The 27,712-nt window shown below is 45.1% G+C and overlaps 1 protein-coding gene across 1 annotated transcript in view; it reads right to left on the reverse strand.

Moving 5' to 3' along the window:
* Window positions 1-11,367: 11,367 nt before the first annotated feature.
* Window positions 11,368-27,712, reverse strand: part of LOC139385197 (acyl-coenzyme A diphosphatase NUDT19-like) — a 52,133-nt gene continuing 35,788 nt past the window's right edge. Inside the window, exon 3 of the mRNA XM_071130310.1 lies at window positions 11,368-12,147. Coding sequence (XP_070986411.1) covers window positions 11,927-12,147 — 221 coding nt within the window. The 3' untranslated portion in view covers window positions 11,368-11,926. The remainder of the gene's footprint in view (window positions 12,148-27,712) is intronic.

The raw sequence follows: 27,712 nt of genomic DNA on the forward strand, positions 1-27,712 counted from the left end.
CACTACTACACAGCCTTATAGCCTTATAGGCCTACACAGCCTTATAGGCCTACAATACCACACTACCACTACACTACAGCCTTATAGGCCTACACTACCACACTACCACTTCACTACATACAGCCTTATAGGCCTACACTACCACACTACCACTACTACACAGCCTTATAGGCCTACACTACCACACTACAAATACACTACAGCCTTATAGGCCTACACTACCACACTACCACTACTACACAGCCTTATAGGCCTACACTACCACACTACCACTACACTACAGCCTTATAGGCCTACACTACCACAACACTACAGGCTTATAGGCCTACACTACCCCTACACTACAGCCTTATAGGCATACACTACCACTACTACACTACCACTACTACACTACAGCCTTATAGGACTACACTACCACTACTACACAGCCTTATAGGCCTACACTACCACACTACCACTACAGCCTTATAGGCCTACACTACCACTACTACACTACCACACTACAGCCTTATAGGCCTACACTACCACACTACCACACAGCCTTATAGGCCTACACTACCACACTACCACTTCAACACAGCCTTATAGGCCTACACTACCACACTACCACTACTACACAGCCTTATAGGCCTACACTACCACTACACTACAGCCTTATAGGCCTACACTACCACACTACCACTACACTACAGCCTTATAGGCCTACACTACCACACTACCACTACTACACAGCCTTATAGGCCTACACTACCACACTACCACTACTACACAGCCTTATAGGCCTACACTACCACTACACTACAGCCTTTTAGGCCTACACTACCACTACACTACAGGCTTATAGGCCTACACTACCCCTACACTACAGACTTATAGGCATACACTACCACTACTACACTACCACTACTACACTACAGCCTTATAGGACTACACTACCACTACTACACAGCCTTATAGGCCTACACTACCACACTACCACTACAGCCTTATAGGCCTACACTACCACTACTACACTACCACACTACAGCCTTATAGGCCTACACTACCACACTACCACACAGCCTTATAGGCCTACACTACCACTACACTACAGCCTTATAGGCCTACACTACCACACTACCACTACACTACAGCCTTATAGGCCTACACTACCAAACTACCACTACTACACAGCCTTATAGGCCTACACTACCACACTACCACTACAGCCTTTTAGGCCTACACTACCACTACTACACTACCACACTACAGCCTTATAGGCCTACACTACCACACTACCACACTACCACACAGCCTTATAGGCCTACACTACCACTACACTACAGCCTTATAGGCCTACACTACCACACTACCACTACACTACAGCCTTATAGGCCTACACTACCACACTACAACTACACTACAGCCTTATAGGCCTACACTACCACACTACCACTACACTACAGACTTATAGGCCTACACTACCACACTACCACTACTACACAGCCTTATAGGCCTACACTACCACACTACCACTACACTACAGCCTTATAGGCCTACACTACCACTACTACACTACCACACTACAGCCTTATAGACCTACACTACCACTACACCACAGCCTTATAGGCCTAAACTACCACACTACCACTACTACACAGCCTTATAGGCCTACACTACCACACTACCACTACTACACAGCCTTATAGGCCTACACTACCACACTACCACAACTACACAGCCTTATAGGCCTACACTACCACTACACTACAGCCTTATAGGCCTACACTACCACACTACCACTACTACACAGCCTTATAGGCCTACACTACCACACTACCACTACTACACAGCCTTATAGGCCTACACTACCACACTACCACTACTACACAGCCTTATAGACCTACATTACCACACTACCACTACACTACAGCCTTATAGGCCTACACTACCACAACACTACTACTACTACACAGCCTTATAGGCCTACACTACCACACTACCACTACTACACAGCCTTATAGGCCTACACTACCACTACACTACAGCCTTATAGGCCTACACTACCACACTACCACTACACTACAGTCTTATAGGCCTACACTACCACACTACCACTACTACACAGCCTTATAGGCCTACACTACCACACTACCACTACTACACAGCCTTATAGGCCTACACTACCACACTACCACTACACTACAGCCTTATAGGCCTACACTACCACACTACCACTACTACACAGCCTTATAGGCCTACACTACCACACTACCACTACACTACAGCCTTATAGGCCTACACTACCACACTACCACTACTACACAGCCTTATAGGCCTACACTACCACTACTACACAGCCTTATAGGCCTACACTACCACTACTACACAGCCTTATAGGCCTACACTACCACACTACCACACTACACAGCCTTATAGGCCTACACTACCACACTACCACTACTACACAGCCTTATAGGCCTACACTACCACACTACCACTACTACACAGCCTTATAGGCCTACACTACCACTACTACACAGCCTTATAGGCCTACACTACCACACAGCCTTATAGACCTACACAACCACACTACCACTACTACACAGCCTGATAGGCCTACACTATCACACTACCACTACACTACAGCCTTATAGGCCTACACTACCACTACTACACAGCCTTATAGGCCTACACTACCACACTACCACACTACACACCCTTATAGGCCTACACTACAACACTACCACTTCTACACAGCCTTATAGGCCTACACTACCACACTACATAGCCTTATAGGCCTACACTACCACTACACTACAGCCTTATAGGCCTACACTACCACACTACCACTACACTACATACAGCCTTATAGGCCTACACTACCACACTACCACTACTACACAGCCTTATAGGCCTACACTACCACACTACCAATACACTACAGCCTTATAGGCCTACACTACCACACTACCACTACTACACAGCCTTATAGCCCTACACTACCACTACTACACAGCCTTATAGGCCTACACTACCACTACTACACAACCTTATAGGCCTACACTACCACTACTACACTACCACACTACAGCCTTATAGACCTACACTACCACTACACCACAGCCTTATAGGCCTAAACTACCACACTACCACTACTACACAGCCTTATAGGCCTACACTACCACACTACCACTACACTACAGCCTTATAGGCCTACACTACCACACTACCACTACACTACAGCCTTATAGGCCTACACTACCACACTACCACTACACTACAGCCTTATAGGCCTACACTACCACACTATCACTACACTACAGTCTTATAGGCCTACACTACCACACTACCACTACACTACAGCCTTATAGGCCTACACTACCACACTACCACTACACTACAGCCTTATAGGCCTACACTACCACACTATCACTACACTACAGTGTTATAGGCCTACACTACCACACTACCACTACACTACAGCCTTATAGGCCTACACTACCACACTACCACTACACTACAGCCTTATAGGCCTACACTACCACTACTATACTACACTACAGCCTTATAGGCCTACACTACCACACTACCACTACACTACAGCCGTGTGTACCACGGAACGTGTGTCATTCAACAACCACACCGTACGATCGGTGTCGTACATGACATAGGCTATGCAACATCCTCATGTAAAAGAAACGTCTCTTCTGTATGGATCAACTGATGAGAATAACGTTAGGACAGTTTCCTGTCTCGCTGAACGGCTGTTACTCTAGTCCCCATTGTTATGCAGACTGTCCTGCTGGTTCTTCAGTCACACAGACAAGTGCTCTCAGGATGTTGTGAGAGTGGAAGCTTCACACAGGATTGCAATCAGACAGAAGGAAAAGGTTGAAGAGGAATACGGTCTCTGCATCCCAAATGGGACACTTATCCCTATATAGTGGGACTACTATAGACCAAAGACCGATTCCCTATATAGTGGTACTACTATAGACCAGAGCCCTATTCCCTATATAGTGTACTACTATAGACCAGTGCCCTATTCCCTATATAGTGGTACTACTATAGACCAGAGCCCTATTCCCTATATAGTGGTACTACTATAGACCAGAGCCCTATTCCCTATATAGTGGTACTACTATAGACCAGAGCCCTATTCCCTATATAGTGCACTACTTTAGACCAGAGACCTATTCCCTATATAGTGCACTACTTTAGACCAGAGACCTATTCCCTATATAGTGCATTACTTTAGACCAGGACCCTTATCCCCATATAGTGCATTACTTTAGACCAGGACCCTTATCCCCATATAGTGCATTACTTTAGACCAGGACCCTTATCCCTATATAGTGCATTACTTTTGACCAGGGCCTGTATGGAATAGAGTGCCATTTGGGACTCTCAATGTTTCCAATGACAAGGACTGGTTTTGACTGGTTTTGACTGCATTTGTCTGTTTCGTTTGGGTGTAGAAATCCATATTTTTTAAAATAACATTTGCTTCTAATTTTTTTTTTTTGTTCTAGTTTCTGTTGTTCTGCTTCTCGGTGCGAATGTGCCAGGTGAATCTCAGATTACTTCGCCAAACACTCACCGTCCAATCAAATCTCACAACAGAAAAGGTGGACTGTCGACCAATCAAATTTCAGATCAAAGCAGGTGTGGAAAACCCCCCGTGGGGTTTATGTCAACTGGACATCAAAAGTGGAAAATGTTTGCATTTTAGCTAACCCTAACCCTTTTCCTAACCTGAACCTAATTCTACTAACCTGCTGTCTGTTCACACTGCTTTGCTTTATCTGGGCCAGGTCGCAGTTGCAAATGAGAACTTGTTCTCAACTAGCCTACCTGGTTAAATAAAGGTGTTCTCAACTAGCCTACAGGTTAAATAAAGGTGTTCTCAACTAGCCTACCTGGTTAAATAAAGGTGTTCTCAACTAGCCTACAGGTTAAATAAAGGTGTTCTCAACTAGCCTACAGGTTAAATAAAGGTGTTCTCAACTAGCCTACCTGGTTAAATAAATAAGTGTAAATTATCCTAACCTGCTGTGTAAATTCTCCTAACCTGCATTGTAAATTATCCTAACCTGCAGTGTAAATTATCCTAACCTGCTGTGTAAATTCTCCTAACCTGCAGTGTAAATTATCCTAACCTGCAGTGTAAATTATCCTAACCTGCTGTGTAAATTCTCCTAACCTGCAGTGTAAATTATCCTAACCTGCTGTGTAAATTCTCCTACCCTGCTCCGAAAGGTCAAATCTGCCATAAACTGTACTCTATCTCGTCAAAACCCCTGTGGCTTCAAAACGTAGAAGTTTCTGCAGCCCACTCTGAAATCTAACCCACTCCGATGCTGAGGTGTCTGTTAAACAGCCCACTCTGACATCTAACCCACTCTGATGCTGAGGTGTCTGTTAAACAGCCCACTCTGACATCTAACCCACTCTGATGCTGAGGTGTCTGTTAAACAGCCCACTCTGACATCTAACCCACTCTGATGCTGAGGTGTCTGTTAAACAGCCCACTCTGACATCTAACCCACTCTGATGCTGAGGTGTCTGTTAAACAGCCCACTCTGACATCTAACCCACTCTGATGCTGAGGTGTCTGTTAAACAGCCCACTCTGACATCTAACCCACTCTGATGCTGAGGTGTCTGTTAAACAGCCCACTCTGACATCTAACCCACTCTGATGCTGAGGTGTCTGTTAAACAGCCCACTCTGACATCTAACCCACTCTGATGCTGAGGTGTCTGTTAAACAGCCCACTCTGACATCTAACCCACTCTGATGCTGAGGTGTCTGTTAAACAGCCCACTCTGACATCTAACCCACTCCGATGCTGAGTTGGTCTGGCTGTTATTAAACTCTGGCTGTTAAACTCTCTAACCTTGGCCAACTAAACTCCCTAAACAAGCCTACAACACAATGATCCTACAACACAATGATCCTACCTAGACTAGCCTACAACACAATGATCCCACCTAAACTAGCCTACAACACAATGATCCTACCTAAACTAGCCTACAACACAATGATCCTACCAAGACTAGCCTACAACACAATGATCCTCCCTAAACTAGCCTACAACACAATGATCCTCCCTAGTCTACAACACAATGATCCTACCAAGACTAGCCTACAACACAATGATACTCCCTAGACTAGCCTACAAGATAATGATCCTACCTAGCCTACAACACAATGATCCTCCCTAAACTAGCCTACAACATAATGATCCTACCTAGACTAGCCTACAACACAATGATCATCCCTAGTCTACAACACAATGATCCTACCAAGACTAGCCTACAACACAATGATCCTCCCTAGACTAGCCTACAACACAATGATCCTACCTAGACTAGCATACAACACAATGATCCTACCTAGACTAGCATACAACACAATGATCCTACCTAGACTAGCCTACAACACAATGATCCTACCTAGACTAGCCTACAACACAATGATCCTACCTAGACTAGCATACAACACAATGATCCTACCTAGACTAGCCTACAACACAATGATCCTCCCTAGACTAGCCTACAACACAATGATCCTACCTAGACTAGCCTACAACACAATGATCCTACCTAGACTAGCCTACAACACAATGATCCTCCCTAGACTAGCCTACAACAACACAAAACAAGGATCCTACCTAGCCTACAACACACTACTAGCCTACAACAACACAAAACAAGGATCCTCCCTAGACTAGCCTACAACAACACAACACAAGGATCCTACCTAGACTACAACACACTACTAGCCTACAACAACACAAAACAATGATCCTCCCTAGACTAGCCTACAACAACACAAAACAAGGATCCTACCTAGACTACAACACACTACTAGCCTACAACAACACAAAACAAGGATCCTACCAAGACTACAACACAATGATTCTCTCTAGACTAGCCTACAACAACACAAAACAAGGATCCTACCTAGACTACAACACACTACTAGCCTACAACAACACAAAACAAGGATCCTACCTAGACTACAACACAAGGATCCTACCTAGACTACAACACAAGGATCCTACCTAGACTACAACACAAGGATCCTACCTAGACTACAACACAATGATCCTACAACACAATGATCCTACCTAGACTACAACACAAGGATCCTACCTAGACTACAACACAAGGATCCTACCTAGACTACAACACAATGATCCTACAACACAATGATCCTACCTAGACTACAACACAATGATCCTACCTAGACTACAACACAATGATCCTACCTAGACTACAACACAATGATCCTACCTAGACTACAACACAATGATCCTACCTAGACTACAACACAATGATCCAACCTAGACTAGCCTACAACACAATGATCCAACCTAGACTAGCCTACAACAACACAAAACAAGGATCCTACCTAGACTACAACACAATGATCCTACCTAGACTACAACACACTACTAGCCTACAACAACACTATACAATATATACTGCAATATTGTTTTCAAGTGAGTACAACATTCTACTCCAGGCTTCAGTGAAAATGTCATTTAAATAACGGTGAAGAAAATCTAGTGATTTGAATGTTTAATTCCATTAATTTCATTTGGATCAGTAGTGGGTCTAGTCTGGACAGTTGATACGGATCAGTAGTGGGTCTAGTCTGGACAGTTGATACGGATCAGTAGTGGGTCTAGTCTGGACAGTATAAGGATCAGTAGTGGGTCTACTCTGGACAGTTGATAAGGATCAGTAGTGGGTCTAGTCTGGACAGTATAAGGATCAGTAGTGGGTCGACTCTGGACAGTTGATAAGGATCAGTAGTGGGTCTAGTCTGGACAGTTGATACGGATCAGTAGTGGGTCTACCCTGGACAGTTGATAAGGATCAGTAGTGGGTCTACTCTGGACAGTTGATAAGGATCAGTAGTGGGTCTAGTCTGGACAGTATACGGATCAGTAGTGGGTCTAGTCTGGACAGTATAAGGATCAGTAGTGTTGGGTCTAGTCTGGACAGTTGATACGGATCAGTAGTGGGGCTAGTCTGGACAGTTGATACGGATCAGTAGTGGGGCTAGTCTGGACAGTTGATACGGATCAGTAGTGGGTCTACTCTGGACAGTTGATAAGGATCAGTAGTGGGTCTACTCTGGACAGTATAAGGATCAGTAGTGGGTCTACTCTGGACAGTATAAGGATCAGTAGTGGGTCTACTCTCCACAGTTTACAAGGATCAGTAGTGGGTCTAATCTGGACAGTTGATAAGGATCAGTAGTGGATCTAGTCTGGACAGTTTATAAGGATCAGTAGTGGATCTACTCTGGACAGTTAATAAGGATCAGTAGTGGGTCTAGTCTCTACAGTTTATAAGGATCAGTAGTGGGTCTAGTCTCTACAGTTAATAAGGATCAGTAGTGGGTCTACTCTCTACAGTTAATACGGATCAGTAGTGGGTCTCTACAGTTAATAAGGATCATTAGTGGGTCTACTCTGGACAGTTAATAAGGATCAGTAGTGGGTCTACGCTCTACAGTTGATAAGGATCAGTAGTGGGTCTACTCTCTACAGTTGATAAGGATCAGTAGCGGGTCTACTCTGGACAGTTGATAAGGGTCAGTAGTGGGTCTACTCTGGACAGTTGATAAGGATCAGTAGTGGGTCTCTACAGTTAATAAGGATCAGTAGTGGGTCTACTCTGGACAGTTTATAAGGATCAGGGTCTATTGACTGACAGGGTCTATTGATTGACAGGGTATATTGATTGACAGATGTTTCATGTCATGACTTACCTGGAACACCTATTGAGATGTGTCTCTTGTTGTCATGACTTACCTGGAACACCTATTGAGATGTGTCTCTTGTTGTCGTGGCTTACCTGGAACACCTATTGAGATGTTTCTCTTGTTGTCATGACTTACCTGGAACACCTATTGAGATGTTTCATGTCATGACTTACCTGGAACACCTATTGAGATGTAAGTCATGTCAACAAGAGACACATCTCAAAAGGTGTTCCAGGTAAGTCATGACATGAAACATCTCAATAGGTGATCCAGGTAAGTCATGACAACAAGAGACACCTGGAACACATAGAGATGTTCATGTCATGACTTACCTGGAACACCTATTGAGATGTGTCTCTTGTTGTCATGACTTACCTGGAACACCTATTGAGATGTTTCATGTCATGACTTACCTGGAACACCTATTGAGAGGTGTCTCTTGTTGTCATGACTTACCAGGACCACCTATTGAGAGGTGTCTCTTGTTGTCATGACTTAACTGGAACACCTATTGAGAGGTGTCTCTTGTTGTCATGACATACCTGGAACACCTATTGAGATGTGTCTCTTGTTGTCATGACTTACCTGGAACACCTATTGAGATGTGTCTCTTGTTGTCATGACTTACCTGGAACACCTATTGAGATGTGTCTCTTGTTGTCATGACTTACCTGGAACACCTATTGAGATGTGTCTCTTGTTGTCATGACTTACCTGGTGGTCGTGCAGCTTGTGTCTCCTGTCTCCCTGGGTTTGTGTTGTTGGTGAACGTGCAGCTTCCGTTTCCTGTTTCCCTGGGTTTATGATCCACAGTATTTCTGAATCAACTGGGTTTATGTGATTGTGAGATTCACATTATTTCTGAATCCACTGGCTGATATATGTTAATTGTACAACTCAACTACTGCATTATTTACCTAGACATACTGAGTGACAAAACATTAAGAACGCCTTGCTAATAGAGTTACACCCCTTCTGCCCTCAGAACAGCCTCAACGGGTCAGAACACCTTCCTAATATAGAGTTACACCACCCCCTTCTGCCCTCAGAACAGCCTCAACGGGTCAGAACAGCCACAACGGGTCAGAACACCTTCCTAATAGAGTTACACCACCCCCTTCTGCCCTCAGAACAGCCTCAACGGGTCAGAACACCTTCCTAATAGAGTTACACCACCCCCTTCTGCCCTCAGAACAGCCTCAACGGGTCAGAACACCTTCCTAATAGAGTTACACCACCCCCTTCTGCCCTCAGAACAGCCTCAACGGGTCAGAACAGCCACAACGGGTCAGAACACCTTCCTAATAGAGTTACACCACCCCCTTCTGCCCTCAGAACAGCCTCAACGGGTCAGAACACCTTCCTAATAGAGTTACACCACCCCCTTCTGCCCTCAGAACAGCCTCAACGGGTCAGAACACCTTCCTAATAGAGTTACACCACCCCCTTCTGCCCTCAGAACAGCCTCAACGGGTCAGAACAGCCACAACGGGTCAGAACACCTTCCTAATAGAGTTACACCACCCCCTTCTGCCCTCAGAACAGCCTCAACGGGTCAGAACACCTTCCTAATAGAGTTACACCACCCCCTTCTGCCCTCAGAACAGCCTCAATGGGTCAGAACACCTTCCTAATAGAGTTACACCACCCCCTTCTGCCCTCAGAACAGCCTCAACGGGTCAGAACACCTTCCTAATATAGAGTTACACCACCCCCTTCTGCCCTCAGAACAGCCTCAACGGGTCAGAACAGCCTCAACGGGTCAGAACACCTTCCTAATATAGAGTTACACCACCCCCTTCTGCCCTCAGAACAGCCTCAACGGGTCAGAACACCTTCCTAATATAGTTACACCACCCCCTTCTGCCCTCAGAACAGCCTCAACGGGTCGGAACAGCCTCAACGGGTCAGAACACCTTCCTAATAGAGTTACACCACCCCCTTCTGCCCTCAGAACAGCCTCAACGGGTCAGAACAGCCTCAGTGGGTCAGAACAGCCTCAACGGGTCAGAACAGCCTCAACGGGTCAGAACAGCCTCAATGTGTCAGGCATGGACTGGAATTGTGTCAAGAGCGTTCCACAGGGATGCTGGCTCATGTAATCTACAATGCTTCCCACAGTTGTGTCAAGTCGGCTGGATGTCCTTTGGGTGGTGGGTAATTCTTGATACACACAGGTCACTGTTGAGCATGAAAAACCCAGCAGCTTGGCAGTTCTTGACACACTCAAACCGGTGCACCTGGCATACTACCATACCCTGTTCAAAGGCATTAAATATTTTGTCTTGCCCATTAACCCTCTGAATGGCACACACACACACACACACACAATCCATGTCTCAATTGTCAAGGCTTGAAAATCCTTCTTTAACCTGTCTCCTCCTCTTCATCCACACTGATTGAAGTGGATTTAACAGGTGACATTAAATGACTTTCACCTGGACTCACCTGGTCAGTCGGTCATGGAAAGAGCAGGTGTTCTTAATGTTTTGTAGACTCAGTGGTTAATGGTGTGATAGTTCTAATGAATGTTTCATACAAAACACACTGATTAAATAAATCTGTACAGAAATAATACATTGAGAGGTATTTGAAAACAAGATCAATTTCCATTGTTCCAGAATTTAATACATTTTTTTAGTTAACCTTTGTTTAACTAGGTAAGTCAGTTAAGAACAAATTATTATTTACAATGACGGCCTAAACCGTCCAAAACCAGCAGCAAGACCTTAGCAGCAGGCCTGTACAGCACAAAACATGGGTCACATCACAAATGGCACCCTATTCCCTATATAGTGCACTACTTTAGACCAGAGCCCTATGGCACCCTATTCCCTATATAGTGCACTACTTTAGACCAGAGCCCTATGACACCCTATTCCCTATATAGTGCACTACTTTAGACCAGAGCCCTATAGGACCCTATTCACTATATAGTGCACTACTTTAGACCAGAGACCTATGACACCCTATTCCCTATATAGTGCACTACTTTAGACCAGAGCCCTATGGCACCCTATTCCCTATATAGTGCACTACTTTAGACCAGAGCCCCATGGCACCCTATTCCCTATATAGTGCACGACTGTGGACCAGTAGTTTGTGTATCTCTGCTGAAAGGTCATTGGGAATAGGGTGCCATTTGAGTGTCAACCCGTCTCTCAGAGCTGACTGCTGGTGCCGGGTCTCAGGCTGGACCGTGTGAAGGGCAGCAGGTGGTTGTATTTGGGTGTGATGGTGATGACAGCAGCAGCGGTGTAGGGGTCCAAGGCTACGATACGGTGCAGTGCTGAACAGCCCTGATGAAGCTCATTAAGGCTCTGGTCTGTGTTCAGGGTCACATCCATCTGACATGACCCCTCCTCTGGGTACATCTCGTCACCTGGTAAGAGGAGGAGACGCGCACACACACACGTTAAACAGTAAAACGATCATCTGGCAGTAACCATATCAAATCAGATTGACAGTTTTGACTTCAACATGAGAAGAAAACAACCTACATTCACCGGGAGAATAACATAACAAACAAAACACAACTCAAAAACCTAAAGATCTTTTTTTCTCTCAACTGAGGAAGTCGGCTTGGAGTCCAAATCTCTCTCCATGAAGTCAAAAGGGCACTAGATGACGTGGATAAAGGGCACTAGATGACTGATAAAGGGCACTAGATGACTGATAAAGGGCACTAGATGACTGATAAAGGGCACTAGATGACGTGGATAAAGGGCACTAGATGACTGATAAAGGGCACTAGATGACGTGGATAAAGGACACTAGATGACTGATAAAGGGCACTAGATGACTGATAAAGGGCACTAGATGACGTGGATAAAGGGCACTAGATGACTGATAAAGGGCACTAGATGACGTGGATAAAGGACACTAGATGACTGATAAAGGGCACTAGATGACTGATAAAGGGCACTAGATGACGTGGATAAAGAGCACTAGATGACGTGGATAAAGGGCACTAGATGACTGATAAAGGGCACTAGATGACTGATAAAGGACACTAGATGACTGATAAAGGACACTAGATGACTGATAAAGGGCACTAGATGACGTGGATAAAGGGCACTAGATGACTGATAAAGGGCACTAGATGACGTGGATAAAGGACACTAGATGACTGATAAAGGGCACTAGATGACTGATAAAGGGCACTAGATGACTGATAAAGGGCACTAGATGACGTGGATAAAGGACACTAGATGACTGATAAAGGGCACTAGATGACTGATAAAGGGCACTAGATGACTGATAAGGGGCACTAGATGACTGATAAAGGACACTAGATGACGTGGATAAAGGGCACTAGATGACGTGGATAAAGGGCACTAGATGACTGATAAAGGGCACTAGATGACTGATAAAGGGCACTAGATGACTGATAAAGGGCACTAGATGACTGATAAAGGGCACTAGATAACGTGGATAAAGGGCACTAGATGACGTGGATAAAGGGCACTAGATGACGTGGATAAAGGGCACTAGATGACGTGGATAAAGGGCACTAGATGACGTGGATAAAGGGCACTAGATAACGTGGATAAAGGGCACTAGATGACTGATAAAGGGTACTAGATGACTGATAAAGGGCACTAGATGACTGATAAAGGGCACTAGATGACTGATAAAGGGCACTAGATGACTGATAAAGGGCACTAGATGACTGATAAAGGGCACTAGATGACGTGGATAAAGGGCACTAGATGACTGATAAAGGGCACTAGATGACTGATAAAGGGCACTAGATGACGTGGATAAAGGGCACTAGATGACTGATAAAGGGCACTAGATGACGTGGATAAAGGGCACTAGATGACTGATAAAGGACACTAGATGACTGATAAAGGACACTAGATGACTGATGTTACGGATACAGGTATCCTGTGTCTGTGTATCCTGTGTGTGTTTCTTTTCTCTCCTTCTTCCCTCACAGGTGAAAATCATTACTCCCCAATCAGTCAACAATCAACCCATCAATCAGAAGACACACCTCCTCCTGTTTCCTACCCTATCACAGTTCCTTCCCCATGGTTTAAAAACCCCATCATTTGTTTGTTCAGGAGAGCTCAATCTTTGTAATCCCATGTTGGTAGATAGCTGTTCTTTGATAGATTTCAGGAGAGCTCAATCTTTGTAATGACATGTTGGTAGATCTCTGCTCTTGATAGATTTCAGTAGCACAATCTCTTTGTAAATGCCATGTATGTAGATCTCGCTCTTTGTGTAATAATTAACCTCTTCTTTTGTTTGAGCACCTCCAAATCACTTTGTCATCTCCTGTGAGTATTGTATTTGTTTATGGTGTTTGCTGGTGGGAAAAAGGGGAAACCAAGACAAGTCGCCCATGGGCATACACTACCCGTAGGTAAACTTTGTTAAAACACACTAGTTAGAACTGGGCGGACCACCCACTGTATTTTTGGTTAGTTAGTTAGCTGTTGTTGAAATAGGCTAGCCTAGCTTAGGGGTGTTTTTGCATATTTGTTTCTTTCCTTGGGTCCAGCTCAGCCCCTTTTCCTGCTCCCCCCCCCCCCATTACCGTGTGTTTATAATAAACCCTGAGTTTGACGGTATTATTTCGGTTGTCGTGGTTATTTCGTTCACTTTTACTTTGTCACTATTATAATTTACATGAGTTATGTTACGGGTCTCACTACCATCCCCCCTAGACTGTCGGGCCAAAAGAGATTCGTAACAACTGATAAAGGGCACTAGATGACGTGGATAAAGGGCACTAGATGACTGATAAAGGGCACTAGATGACGTGGATAAAGGACACTAGATGACTGATAAAGGGCACTAGATGACTGATAAAGGGCACTAGATGACTGATAAAGGGCACTAGATGACTGATAAAGGGCACTAGATGACTGATAAAGGGCACTAGATGACTGATAAAGGGCACTAGATGACGTGGATAAAGGGCACTAGATGACGTGGATAAAGGGCACTAGATGACGTGGATAAAGGGCACTAGATGACGTGGATAAAGGGCACTAGATAACGTGGATAAAGGGCACTAGATGACTGATAAAGAGCACTAGATGACTGATAAAGGGCACTAGATGACTGATAAAGGGCACTAGATGACTGATAAAGGGCACTAGATGACTGATAAAGGGCACTAGATGAGATAAAGGGCACGATGGATAAAGGGCACTAGATGACTGATAAAGGGCACTAGATGACTGATAAAGGGCACTAGATGACGTGGATAAAGGGCACTAGATGACTGATAAAGGGCACTAGATGACGTGGATAAAGGGCACTAGATGACGTGGATAAAGGGCACCAGATGACTGATAAAGGGCACTAGATGACTGATAAAGGGCACTAGATGACGTGGATAAAGGGCACTAGATGACGTGGATAAAGGGCACTAGATGACTGATAAAGGGCACTAGATGACGTGGATAAAGGGCACTAGATGACGTGGATAAAGGGCACTAGATGACGTGGATAAAGGGCACTAGATGACGTGGATAAAGGGCACTAGATGACTGATAAAGGGCACTAGATGACTGATAAAGGGCACTAGATGACGTGGATAAAGGGCACTAGATGACGTGGATAAAGGGCACTAGATGACGTGGATAAAGGGCACTAGATGACGTGGATAAAGGGCACTAGATGACGTGGATAAAGGGCACTAGATAACGTGGATAAAGGGCACTAGATGACGTGGATAAAGGGCACTAGATGACTGATAAAGGGCACTAGATGACGTGGATAAAGGGCACTAGATGACGTGGATAAAGGGCACTAGATGACGTGGATAAAGGGCACTAGATGACGTGGATAAAGGGCACTAGATGACTGATAAAGGGCACTAGATGACGTGGATAAAGGGCACTAGATGACTGATAAAGGGCACTAGATGACTGATAAAGGGCACTAGATGACGTGGATAAAGGGCACTAGATGACTGATAAAGGGCACTAGATGACTGATAAAGGGCACTAGATAACGTGGATAAAGGGCACTAGATGACGTGGATAAAGGGCACTAGATGACGTGGATAAAGGGCACTAGATGACTGATAAAGGGCACTAGATGACGTGGATAAAGGGCACTAGATGACGTGGATAAAGGGCACTAGATGACGTGGATAAAGGGCACTAGATGACGTGGATAAAGGGCACTAGATGACTGATAAAGGGCACTAGATGACTGATAAAGGGCACTAGATGACGTGGATAAAGGGCACTAGATGATTGATAAAGGGCACTAGATGACTGATAAAGGGCACTAGATGACGTGGATAAAGGGCACTAGATGACGTGGATAAAGGGCACTAGATGACGTGGATAAAGGGCACTAGATGACGTGGATAAAGGGCACTAGATGACTGATAAAGGGCACTAGATGACTGATAAAGGGCACTAGATGACGTGGATACAGGGGACTAGATGACTGATAAAGGGCACTAGATGACGTGGATAAAGGGCACTAGATGACGTGGATAAAGGGCACTAGATGACTGATAAAGGGCACTAGATGACGTGGATAAAAGGGCACTAGATGACGTGGATAAAGAGCACTAGATGACTGATAAAGGGCACTAGATGACTGATAAAGGGCACTAGATGACTGATAAAGGGCACTAGATGACTGATAAAGGGCACTAGATGACGTGGATAAAGGGCACTAGATGACGTGGATAAAGGGCACTAGATGACTGATAAAGGGCACTAGATGACGTGGATAAAGGGCACTAGATGACTGATAAAGGGCACTAGATAACGTGGATAAAGGGCACTAGATGACGTGGATAAAGGGCACTAGATGACTGATAAAGGGCACTAGATGACTGATAAAGGGCACTAGATGACTGATAAAGGGCACTAGATGACGTGGATAAAGGGCACTAGATGACTGATAAAGGGCACTAGATGACGTGGATAAAGGGCACTAGATGACGTGGATAAAGGGCACTAGATGACGTGGATAAAGGGCACTAGATGACTGATAAAGGGCACTAGATGACGTGGATAAAGGGCACTAGATGACTGATAAAGGGCACTAGATGACTGATAAAGGGCACTAGATAACGTGGATAAAGGGCACTAGATGACTGATAAAGGGCACTAGATAACGTGGATAAAGGGCACTAGATGACTGATAAAGGGCACTAGATGACTGATAAAGGGCACTAGATGACTGATAAAGGGCACTAGATAACGTGGATAAAGGGCACTAGATGACTGATAAAGGGCACTAGATGACTGATAAAGGGCACTAGATGACTGATAAAGGGCACTAGATGACTGATAAAGGGCACTAGATGACTGATAAAGGGCACTAGATGACGTGGATAAAGGGCACTAGATGACGTGGATAAAGGGCACTAGATGACTGATAAAGGGCACTAGATGACGTGGATAAAGGGCACTAGATGACGTGGATAAAGGGCACTAGATGACTGATAAAGGGCACTAGATGACGTGGATAAAGGGCACTAGATGACTGATAAAGGGCACTAGATGACTGATAAAGGGCACTAGATGACGTGGATAAAGGGCACTAGATGACGTGGATAAAGGGCACTAGATAACGTGGATAAAGGGCACTAGATGACGTGGATAAAGGGCACTAGATGACTGATAAAGGGCACTAGATGACTGATAAAGGGCACTAGATGACGTGGATAAAGGGCACTAGATGACGTGGATAAAGGGCACTAGATGACTGATAAAGGGGACTAGATGACTGATAAAGGGCACTAGATGACGTGGATAAAGGGCACTAGATGACGTGGATAAAGGGCACTAGATGACTGATAAAGGGCACTAGATGACGTGGATAAAGGGCACTAGATGACTCATAAAGGGGACTAGATGACTGATAAAGGGCACTAGATGACGTGGATAAAGGGCACTAGATGACGTGGATAAAGGGCACTAGATAACGTGGATAAAGGGCACTAGATGACGTGGATAAAGGGCACTAGATGACTGATAAAGGGCACTAGATGACGTGGATAAAGGGCACTAGATGACTGATAAAGGGGACTAGATGACTGATAAAGGGCACTAGATGACGTGGATAAAGGGCACTAGATGACTGATAAAGGGGACTAGATGACTGATAAAGGGCACTAGATGACGTGGATAAAGGGCACTAGATGACTGATAAAGGGCACTAGATGACGTGGATAAAGGGCACTAGATGACGTGGATAAAGGGCACTAGATGACGTGGATAAAGGGCACTAGATGACTGATAAAGGGCACTAGATGACTGATAAAGGGCACTAGATGACGTGGATAAAGGGCACTAGATAACGTGGATAAAGGGCACTAGATGACTGATAAAGGGCACTAGATGACGTGGATAAAGGGCACTAGATGACTGATAAAGGGCACTAGATGACTGATAAAGGGCACTAGATGACGTGGATAAAGGGCACTAGATGACGTGGATAAAGGGCACTAGATGACGTGGATAAAGGGCACTAGATGACGTGGATAAAGGGCACTAGATGACGTGGATAAAGGGCACTAGATGACGTGGATAAAGGGCACTAGATGACTGATAAAGGGCACTAGATGACGTGGATAAAGGGCACTAGATGACTGATAAAGGGCACTAGATGACTGATAAAGGGCACTAGATGACTGATAAAGGGCACTAGATGACTGATAAAGGGCACTAGATGACGTGGATAAAGGGCACTAGATGACTGATAAAGGGCACTAGATGACGTGGATAAAGGGCACTAGATGACGTGGATAAAGGGCACTAGATGACGTGGATAAAGGGCACTAGATGACGTGGATAAAGGGCACTAGATGACTGATAAAGGGCACTAGATGACTGATAAAGGGCACTAGATGACTGATAAAGGGCACTAGATGACTGATAAAGGGCACTAGATGACGTGGATAAAGGGCACTAGATGACGTGGATAAAGGGCACTAGATGACTGATAAAGGGCACTAGATGACTGATAAAGGGCACTAGATGATGTGGATAAAGGGCACTAGATGACGTGGATAAAGGGCACTAGATGACTGATAAAGGGCACTAGATAACGTGGATAAAGGGCACTAGATGATGTGGATAAAGGGCACTAGATGACGTGGATAAAGGGCACTAGATGACGTGGATAAAGGGCACTAGATGACTGATAAAGGGCACTAGATGACTGATAAAGGGCACTAGATGACGTGGATAAAGGGCACTAGATGACGTGGATAAAGGGCACTAGATGACTGATAAAGGGCACTAGATGACGTGGATAAAGGGCACTAGATGACTGATAAAGGGCACTAGATGACGTGGATAAAGGGCACTAGATGACTGATAAAGGGCACTAGATGACTGATAAAGGGCACTAGATGACGTGGATAAAGGGCACTAGATGACGTGGATAAAGGGCACTAGATGACTGATAAAGGGCACTAGATGACGTGGATAAAGGGCACTAGATGATGTGGATAAAGGGCACTAGATGACGTGGATAAAGGGGACTAGATGACTGATAAAGGGCACTAGATGACTGATAAAGGGCACTAGATGACGTGGATAAAGGGGACTAGATGACTGATAAAGGGCACTAGATGACTGATAAAGGGCACTAGATGACGTGGATAAAGGGCACTAGATGACGTGGATAAAGGGCACTAGATGACTGATAAAGGGCACTAGATGACGTGGATAAAGGGCACTAGATGACGTGGATAAAGGGCACTAGATGACTGATAAAGGGCACTAGATGACGTGGATAAAGGGCACTAGATAACGTGGATAAAGGGCACTAGATGACGTGGATAAAGGGCACTAGATGACGTGGATAAAGGGCACTAGATGACTCATAAAGGGGACTAGATGACTGATAAAGGGCACTAGATGACTGATAAAGGGCACTAGATGACTGATAAAGGGCACTAGATGACTGATAAAGGGCACTAGATGACGTGGATAAAGGGCACTAGATGACTGATAAAGGGCACTAGATGACGTGGATAAAGGGCACTAGATAACGTGGATAAAGGGCACTAGATGACGTGGATAAAGGGGACTAGATGACGTGGATAAAGGGCACTAGATGACTGATAAAGGGCACTAGATAACGTGGATAAAGGGCACTAGATGACGTGGATAAAGGGCACTAGATGACGTGGATAAAGGGCACTAGATGACTCATAAAGGGGACTAGATGACTGATAAAGGGCACTAGATGACGTGGATAAAGGGCACTAGATGACTGATAAAGGGCACTAGATGACGTGGATAAAGGGCACTAGATGACGTGGATAAAGGGCACTAGATGACGTGGATAAAGGGCACTAGATGACTGATAAAGGGCACTAGATGACGTGGATAAAGGGCACTAGATGACTGATAAAGGGCACTAGATGACTGATAAAGGGCACTAGATGACGTGGATAAAGGGCACTAGATGACTGATAAAGGGGACTAGATGACTGATAAAGGGCACTAGATGACTGATAAAGGGCACTAGATGACTGATAAAGGGCACTAGATGACTGATAAAGGGCACTAGATGACTGATAAAGGGCACTAGATGACGTGGATAAAGGGCACTAGATGACTGATAAAGGGCACTAGATGACGTGGATAAAGGGCACTAGATGACTGATAAAGGGCACTAGATGACTGATAAAGGGCACTAGATGACGTGGATAAAGGGCACTAGATGACGTGGATAAAGGGCACTAGATGACGTGGATAAAGGGCACTAGATGACGTGGATAAAGGGCACTAGATGACGTGGATAAAGGGCACTAGATGACTGATAAAGGGCACTAGATGACGTGGATAAAGGGCACTAGATGACTGATAAAGGGGACTAGATGACTGATAAAGGGCACTAGATGACGTGGATAAAGGGCACTAGATGACTGATAAAGGGCACTAGATGACGTGGATAAAGGGCACTAGATGACGTGGATAAAGGGCACTAGATGACGTGGATAAAGGGCACTAGATGACTGATAAAGGGCACTAGATGACGTGGATAAAGGGCACTAGATGACGTGGATAAAGGGCACTAGATGACGTGGATAAAGGGCACTAGATGACGTGGATAAAGGGCACTAGATGACGTGGATAAAGGGCACTAGATGACGTGGATAAAGGGCACTAGATAACGTGGATAAAGGGCACTAGATGACGTGGATAAAGGGCACTAGATGACGTGGATAAAGGGCACTAGATGACTGATAAAGGGCACTAGATGACTGATAAAGGGCACTAGATGACTGATAAAGGGTACTAGATGACGTGGATAAAGGGCACTAGATGACTGATAAAGGGCACTAGATGACTGATAAAGGGCACTAGATGACGTGGATAAAGGGCACTAGATGACTGATAAAGGGCACTAGATAACGTGGATAAAGGGCACTAGATGATGTGGATAAAGGGCACTAGATGACGTGGATAAAGGGCACTAGATGACGTGGATAAAGGGCACTAGATGACTGATAAAGGGCACTAGATGACTGATAAAGGGCACTAGATGACGTGGATAAAGGGCACTAGATGACGTGGATAAAGGGCACTAGATGACGTGGATAAAGGGCACTAGATGACTGATAAAGGGCACTAGATGACTGATAAAGGGCACTAGATGATGTGGATAAAGGGCACTAGATGACGTGGATAAAGGGCACTAGATGACGTGGATAAAGGGCACTAGATGACGTGGATAAAGGGCACTAGATGACGTGGATAAAGGGCACTAGATGACTGATAAAGGGCACTAGATGACTGATAAAGGGCACTAGATGACGTGTATAAAGGGCACTAGATGACTGATAAAGGGCACTAGATGACGTGGATAAAGGGCACTAGATGATGTGGATAAAGGGCACTAGATGACGTGGATAAAGGGCACTAGATGACGTGGATAAAGGGCACTAGATGACGTGGATAAAGGGCACTAGATGACGTGGATAAAGGGCACTAGATGACGTGGATAAAGGGCACTAGATGACGTGGATAAAGGGCACTAGATGACGTGGATAAAGGGCACTAGACGACGTGGATAAAGGGCACTAGATGACGTGGATAAAGGGCACTAGATGACGTGGATAAAGGGCACTAGATGACGTGGATAAAGGGCACTAGATGATTGATAAAGGGCACTAGATGACTGATAAAGGGCACTAGATGACTGATAAAGGGCACTAGATGACGTGGATAAAGGGCACTAGATGACGTGGATAAAGGGCACTAGATGACGTGGATAAAGGGCACTAGATGACTGATAAAGGGCACTAGATGACTGATAAAGGGCACTAGATGACGTGGATAAAGAGCACTAGATGACGTGGATAAAGGGCACTAGATAACGTGGATAAAGGGCACTAGATGACGTGGATAAAGGGCACTAGATGACTGATAAAGGGCACTAGATGACTGATAAAGGGTACTAGATGACGTGGATAAAGGGCACTAGATGACGTGGATAAAGGGCACTAGATGACGTGGATAAAGGGCACTAGATGACGTGGATAAAGGGCACTAGATGACTGATAAAGGGCACTAGATGACGTGGATAAAGGGCACTAGATGACGTGGATAAAGGGCACTAGATGACGTGGATAAAGGGCACTAGATGACGTGGATAAAGGGCACTAGATGACTGATAAAGGGCACTAGATGACGTGGATAAAGGGCACTAGATGACGTGGATAAAGGGCACTAGATGACGTGGATAAAGAGCACTAGATGACGTGGATAAAGAGCACTAGATGACTGATAAAGGACACTAGATGACGTGGATAAAGGGCAATAGATGACGTGGATAAAGGGCACTAGATAACGTGGATAAAGGGCACTAGATGACGTGGATAAAGGGCACTAGATGACACTGATAAAGGGCACTAGATGACTGATAAAGGGCACTAGATGACTGATAAAGGGCACTAGATGACTGATAAAGGGCACTAGATGACGCGGATAAAGGGCACTAGATGACGTGGATAAAGGGCACTAGATGACGTGGATAAAGGGCACTAGATGACGTGGATAAAGGGCACTAGATGACTGATAAAGGGCACTAGATGACGTGGATAAAGGGCACTAGATGACTGATAAAGGGCACTAGATGACGTGGATAAAGGGCACTAGATGACGTGGATAAAGGGCACTAGATGACTGATAAAGGGCACTAGATGACTGATAAAGGGCACTAGATGACGTGGATAAAGGGCACTAGATGACTGATAAAGGGCACTAGATGACTGATAAAGGGCACTAGATGACGTGGATAAAGGGCACTAGATGACGTGGATAAAGGGCACTAGATGACTGATAAAGGGCACTAGATAAAGGGACTAGATGGATAAAGGGCACTAGATGACTGATAAAGGGCACTAGATGACGTGGATAAAGGGCACTAGATGACTGATAAAGGGCACTAGATGACGTGGATAAAGGGCACTAGATGACGTGGATAAAGGGCACTAGATGACGTGGATAAAGGGCACTAGATGACTGATAAAGGGCACTAGATGACTGATAAAGGGCACTAGATGACGTGGATAAAGGGCACTAGATGACTGATAAAGGGCACTAGATGACGTGGATAAAGGGCACTAGATGACTGATAAAGGGCACTAGATGACTGATAAAGGGCACTAGATGACTGATAAAGGGCACTAGATGACGTGGATAAAGGGCACTAGATGACGTGGATAAAGGGCACTAGATGACTGATAAAGGGCACTAGATGACTGATAAAGGGCACTAGATGACTGATAAAGGGCACTAGATGACGTGGATAAAGGGCACTAGATGACTGATAAAGGGCACTAGATGACTGATAAAGGGCACTAGATGACGTGGATAAAGGGCACTAGATGACTGATAAAGGGCACTAGATGACGTGGATAAAGGGCACTAGATGAAGTGGATAAAGGGCACTAGATGACTGATAAAGGGCACTAGATAACGTGGATAAAGGGCACTAGATGACGTGGATAAAGGGCACTAGATGACGTGGATAAAGGGCACTAGATGACTGATAAAGGGCACTAGATGACTGATAAAGGGCACTAGATGACGTGGATAAAGGGCACTAGATGACGTGGATAAAGGGCACTAGATAACGTGGATAAAGGGCACTAGATGACGTGGATAAAGGGCACTAGATGACGTGGATAAAGGGCACTAGATGACTGATAAAGGGCACTAGATGACTGATAAAGGGCACTAGATGACTGATAAAGGGCACTAGATGACTGATAAAGGGCACTAGATGACGTGGATAAAGGGCACTAGATGACGTGGATAAAGGGCACTAGATGACGTGGATAAAGGGCACTAGATGACGTGGATAAAGGGCACTAGATGACGTGGTTAAAGGGCACTAGATAACGTGGATAAAGGGCACTAGATGACGTGGATAAAGGGCACTAGATGACTGATAAAGGGCACTAGATGACTGATAAAGGGCACTAGATGACTGATAAAGGGCACTAGATGACGTGGATAAAGGGCACTAGATGACTGATAAAGGGCACTAGATGACGTGGATAAAGGGCACTAGATGACGTGGATAAAGGGCACTAGATGACTGATAAAGGGCACTAGATGACGTGGATAAAGGGCACTAGATGATGTGGATAAAGGGCACTAGATGACTGATAAAGGGCACTAGATGACTGATAAAGGGCACTAGATGACGTGGATAAAGGGCACTAGATGACTGATAAAGGGCACTAGATGACTGATAAAGGGCACTAGATGACGTGGATAAAGGGCACTAGATGACGTGGATAAAGGGCACTAGATGACTGATAAAGGGCACTAGATGACGTGGATAAAGGGCACTAGATGACTGATAAAGGGCACTAGATGACTGATAAAGGGCACTAGATGACGTGGATAAAGGGCACTAGATGACGTGGATAAAGGGCACTAGATGACTGATAAAGGGCACTAGATGACTGATAAAGGGCACTAGATGACGTGGATAAAGGGCACTAGATGACGTGGATAAAGGGCACTAGATGACTGATAAAGGGCACTAGATGACTGATAAAGGGCACTAGATGACTGATAAAGGGCACTAGATGACGTGGATAAAGGGCACTAGATGACGTGGATGAAGGGCACTAGATGACTGATAAAGGGCACTAGATGACTGATAAAGGGCACTAGATGACTGATAAAGGGCACTAGATGACGTGGATAAAGGGCACTAGATGACTGATAAAGGGCACTAGATGACGTGGATAAAGGGCACTAGATGATGTGGATAAAGGGCACTAGATGACTGATAAAGGGCACTAGATGACTGATAAAGGGCACTAGATGACGTGGATAAAGGGCACTAGATGACTGATAAAGGGCACTAGATGACTGATAAAGGGCACTAGATGACGTGGATAAAGGGCACTAGATGACGTGGATAAAGGGCACTAGATGACTGATAAAGGGCACTAGATGACGTGGATAAAGGGCACTAGATGACTGATAAAGGGCACTAGATGACTGATAAAGGGCACTAGATGACGTGGATAAAGGGCACTAGATGACGTGGATAAAGGGCACTAGATGACTGATAAAGGGCACTAGATGACTGATAAAGGGCACTAGATGACGTGGATAAAGGGCACTAGATGACGTGGATAAAGGGCACTAGATGACTGATAAAGGGCACTAGATGACGTGGATAAAGGGCACTAGATGACTGATAAAGGGCACTAGATGACGTGGATAAAGGGCACTAGATGACTGATAAAGGGCACTAGATGACTGATAAAGGGCACTAGATGACGTGGATAAAGGGCACTAGATGACTGATAAAGGGCACTAGATGACTGATAAAGGGCACTAGATGACGTGGATAAAGGGCACTAGATGACTGATAAAGGGCACTAGATGACGTGGATAAAGGGCACTAGATGACGTGGATAAAGGGCACTAGATGACTGATAAAGGGCACTAGATGACTGATAAAGGGCACTAGATGACGTGGATAAAGGGCACTAGATGACGTGGATAAAGGGCACTAGATAACGTGGATAAAGGGCACTAGATGACGTGGATAAAGGGCACTAGATGACGTGGATAAAGGGCACTAGATGACTGATAAAGGGCACTAGATGACGTGTATAAAGGGCACTAGATGACTGATAAAGGGCACTAGATAACGTGGATAAAGGGCACTAGATAACGTGGATAAAGGGCACTAGATGACGTGGATAAAGGGCACTAGATGACTGATAGAGGGCACTAGATGACTGATAAAGGGCACTAGATGACGTGGATAAAGGGCACTAGATGACTGATAAAGGGCACTAGATGACGTGGATAAAGGGCACTAGATGACGTGGATAAAGGGCACTAGATGACGTGGATAAAGGGCACTAGATGACGTGGATAAAGGGCACTAGATAACGTGGATAAAGGGCACTAGATGACGTGGATAAAGGGCACTAGATGACTGATAAAGGGCACTAGATGACTGATAAAGGGCACTAGATGACTGATAAAGGGCACTAGATGACGTGGATAAAGGGCACTAGATGACTGATAAAGGGCACTAGATGACTGATAAAGGGCACTAGATGACTGATAAAGGGCACTAGATGACGTGGATAAAGGGCACTAGATGACTGATAAAGGGCACTAGATGACTGATAAAGGGCACTAGATGACGTGGATAAAGGGCACTAGATGACGTGGATAAAGGGCACTAGATGACGTGGATAAAGGGCACTAGATGACTGATAAAGGGCACTAGGTGACGTGGATAAAGGGCACTAGATGACGTGGATAAAGGGCACTAGATGACGTGGATAAAGGGCACTAGATGACGTGGATAAAGGGCACTAGATGACGTGGATAAAGGGCACTAGATGACGTGGATAAAGGGCACTAGATAACGTGGATAAAGGGCACTAGATGACGTGGATAAAGGGCACTAGATGACTGATAAAGGGCACTAGATGACGTGGATAAAGGGCACTAGATGACGTGGATAAAGGGCACTAGATGACGTGGATAAAGGGCACTAGATGACGTGGATAAAGGGCACTAGATGACTGATAAAGAGCACTAGATGACTGATAAAGGGCACTAGATGACGTGGATAAAGGGCACTAGATGACTGATAAAGGGCACTAGATGACGTGGATAAAGGGCACTAGATGACATGGATAAAGGGCACTAGATGACTGATAAAGGGCACTAGATGACGTGGATAAAGGGCACTAGATGACTGATAAAGGGCACTAGATGACATGGATAAAGGGCACTAGATGACTGATAAAGGGCACTAGATGACTGATAAAGGGCACTAGATGACTGATAAAGGGCACTAGATGACTGATAAAGGACACTAGATGACGTGGATAAAGGGCACTAGATGACGTGGATAAAGGGCACTAGATGATGTGGATAAAGGGCACTAGATGACGTGGATAAAGGGCACTAGATGACGTGGATAAAGGGCACTAGATGACTGATAAAGGGCACTAGATGACTGATAAAGGGCACTAGATGACGTGGATAAAGGGCACTAGATGACGTGGATAAAGGGCACTAGATGACTGATAAAGGGCACTAGATGATGTGGATAAAGGGCACTAGATGACGTGGATAAAGGGCACTAGATGACGTGGATAAAGGGCACTAGATGACGTGGATAAAGGGCACTAGATGACGTGGATAAAGGGCACGTTGGAAAGAAAATCGTAATTAATTTGTTGCCAGCAGCACAGTTGCAGTCACCAATGCTCTGGATAACATGAAAACTGCCTAACCAGCTCTGCCAGGGCCAGTAAAATGGTCAGAGTGAGGTGTTCTCTCATTTGTGTCTGGAAGATGCTAGCAAGCAAGCCAAAGATACCCAGTTAGCTTGGGGGCTTGACTGCTGTTAGGTCAGAACGCTCGGTTCAACCCTACTCCTCGGCCAGAGCGTCCAGTGTGCGCTCTGAACTCTCTGAGAGCGGAAGG

The sequence above is a fragment of the Oncorhynchus clarkii genome, chromosome 26 (genome assembly GCF_045791955.1).
Source record: "Oncorhynchus clarkii lewisi isolate Uvic-CL-2024 chromosome 26, UVic_Ocla_1.0, whole genome shotgun sequence".
NCBI lineage: Eukaryota > Metazoa > Chordata > Actinopteri > Salmoniformes > Salmonidae > Oncorhynchus > Oncorhynchus clarkii.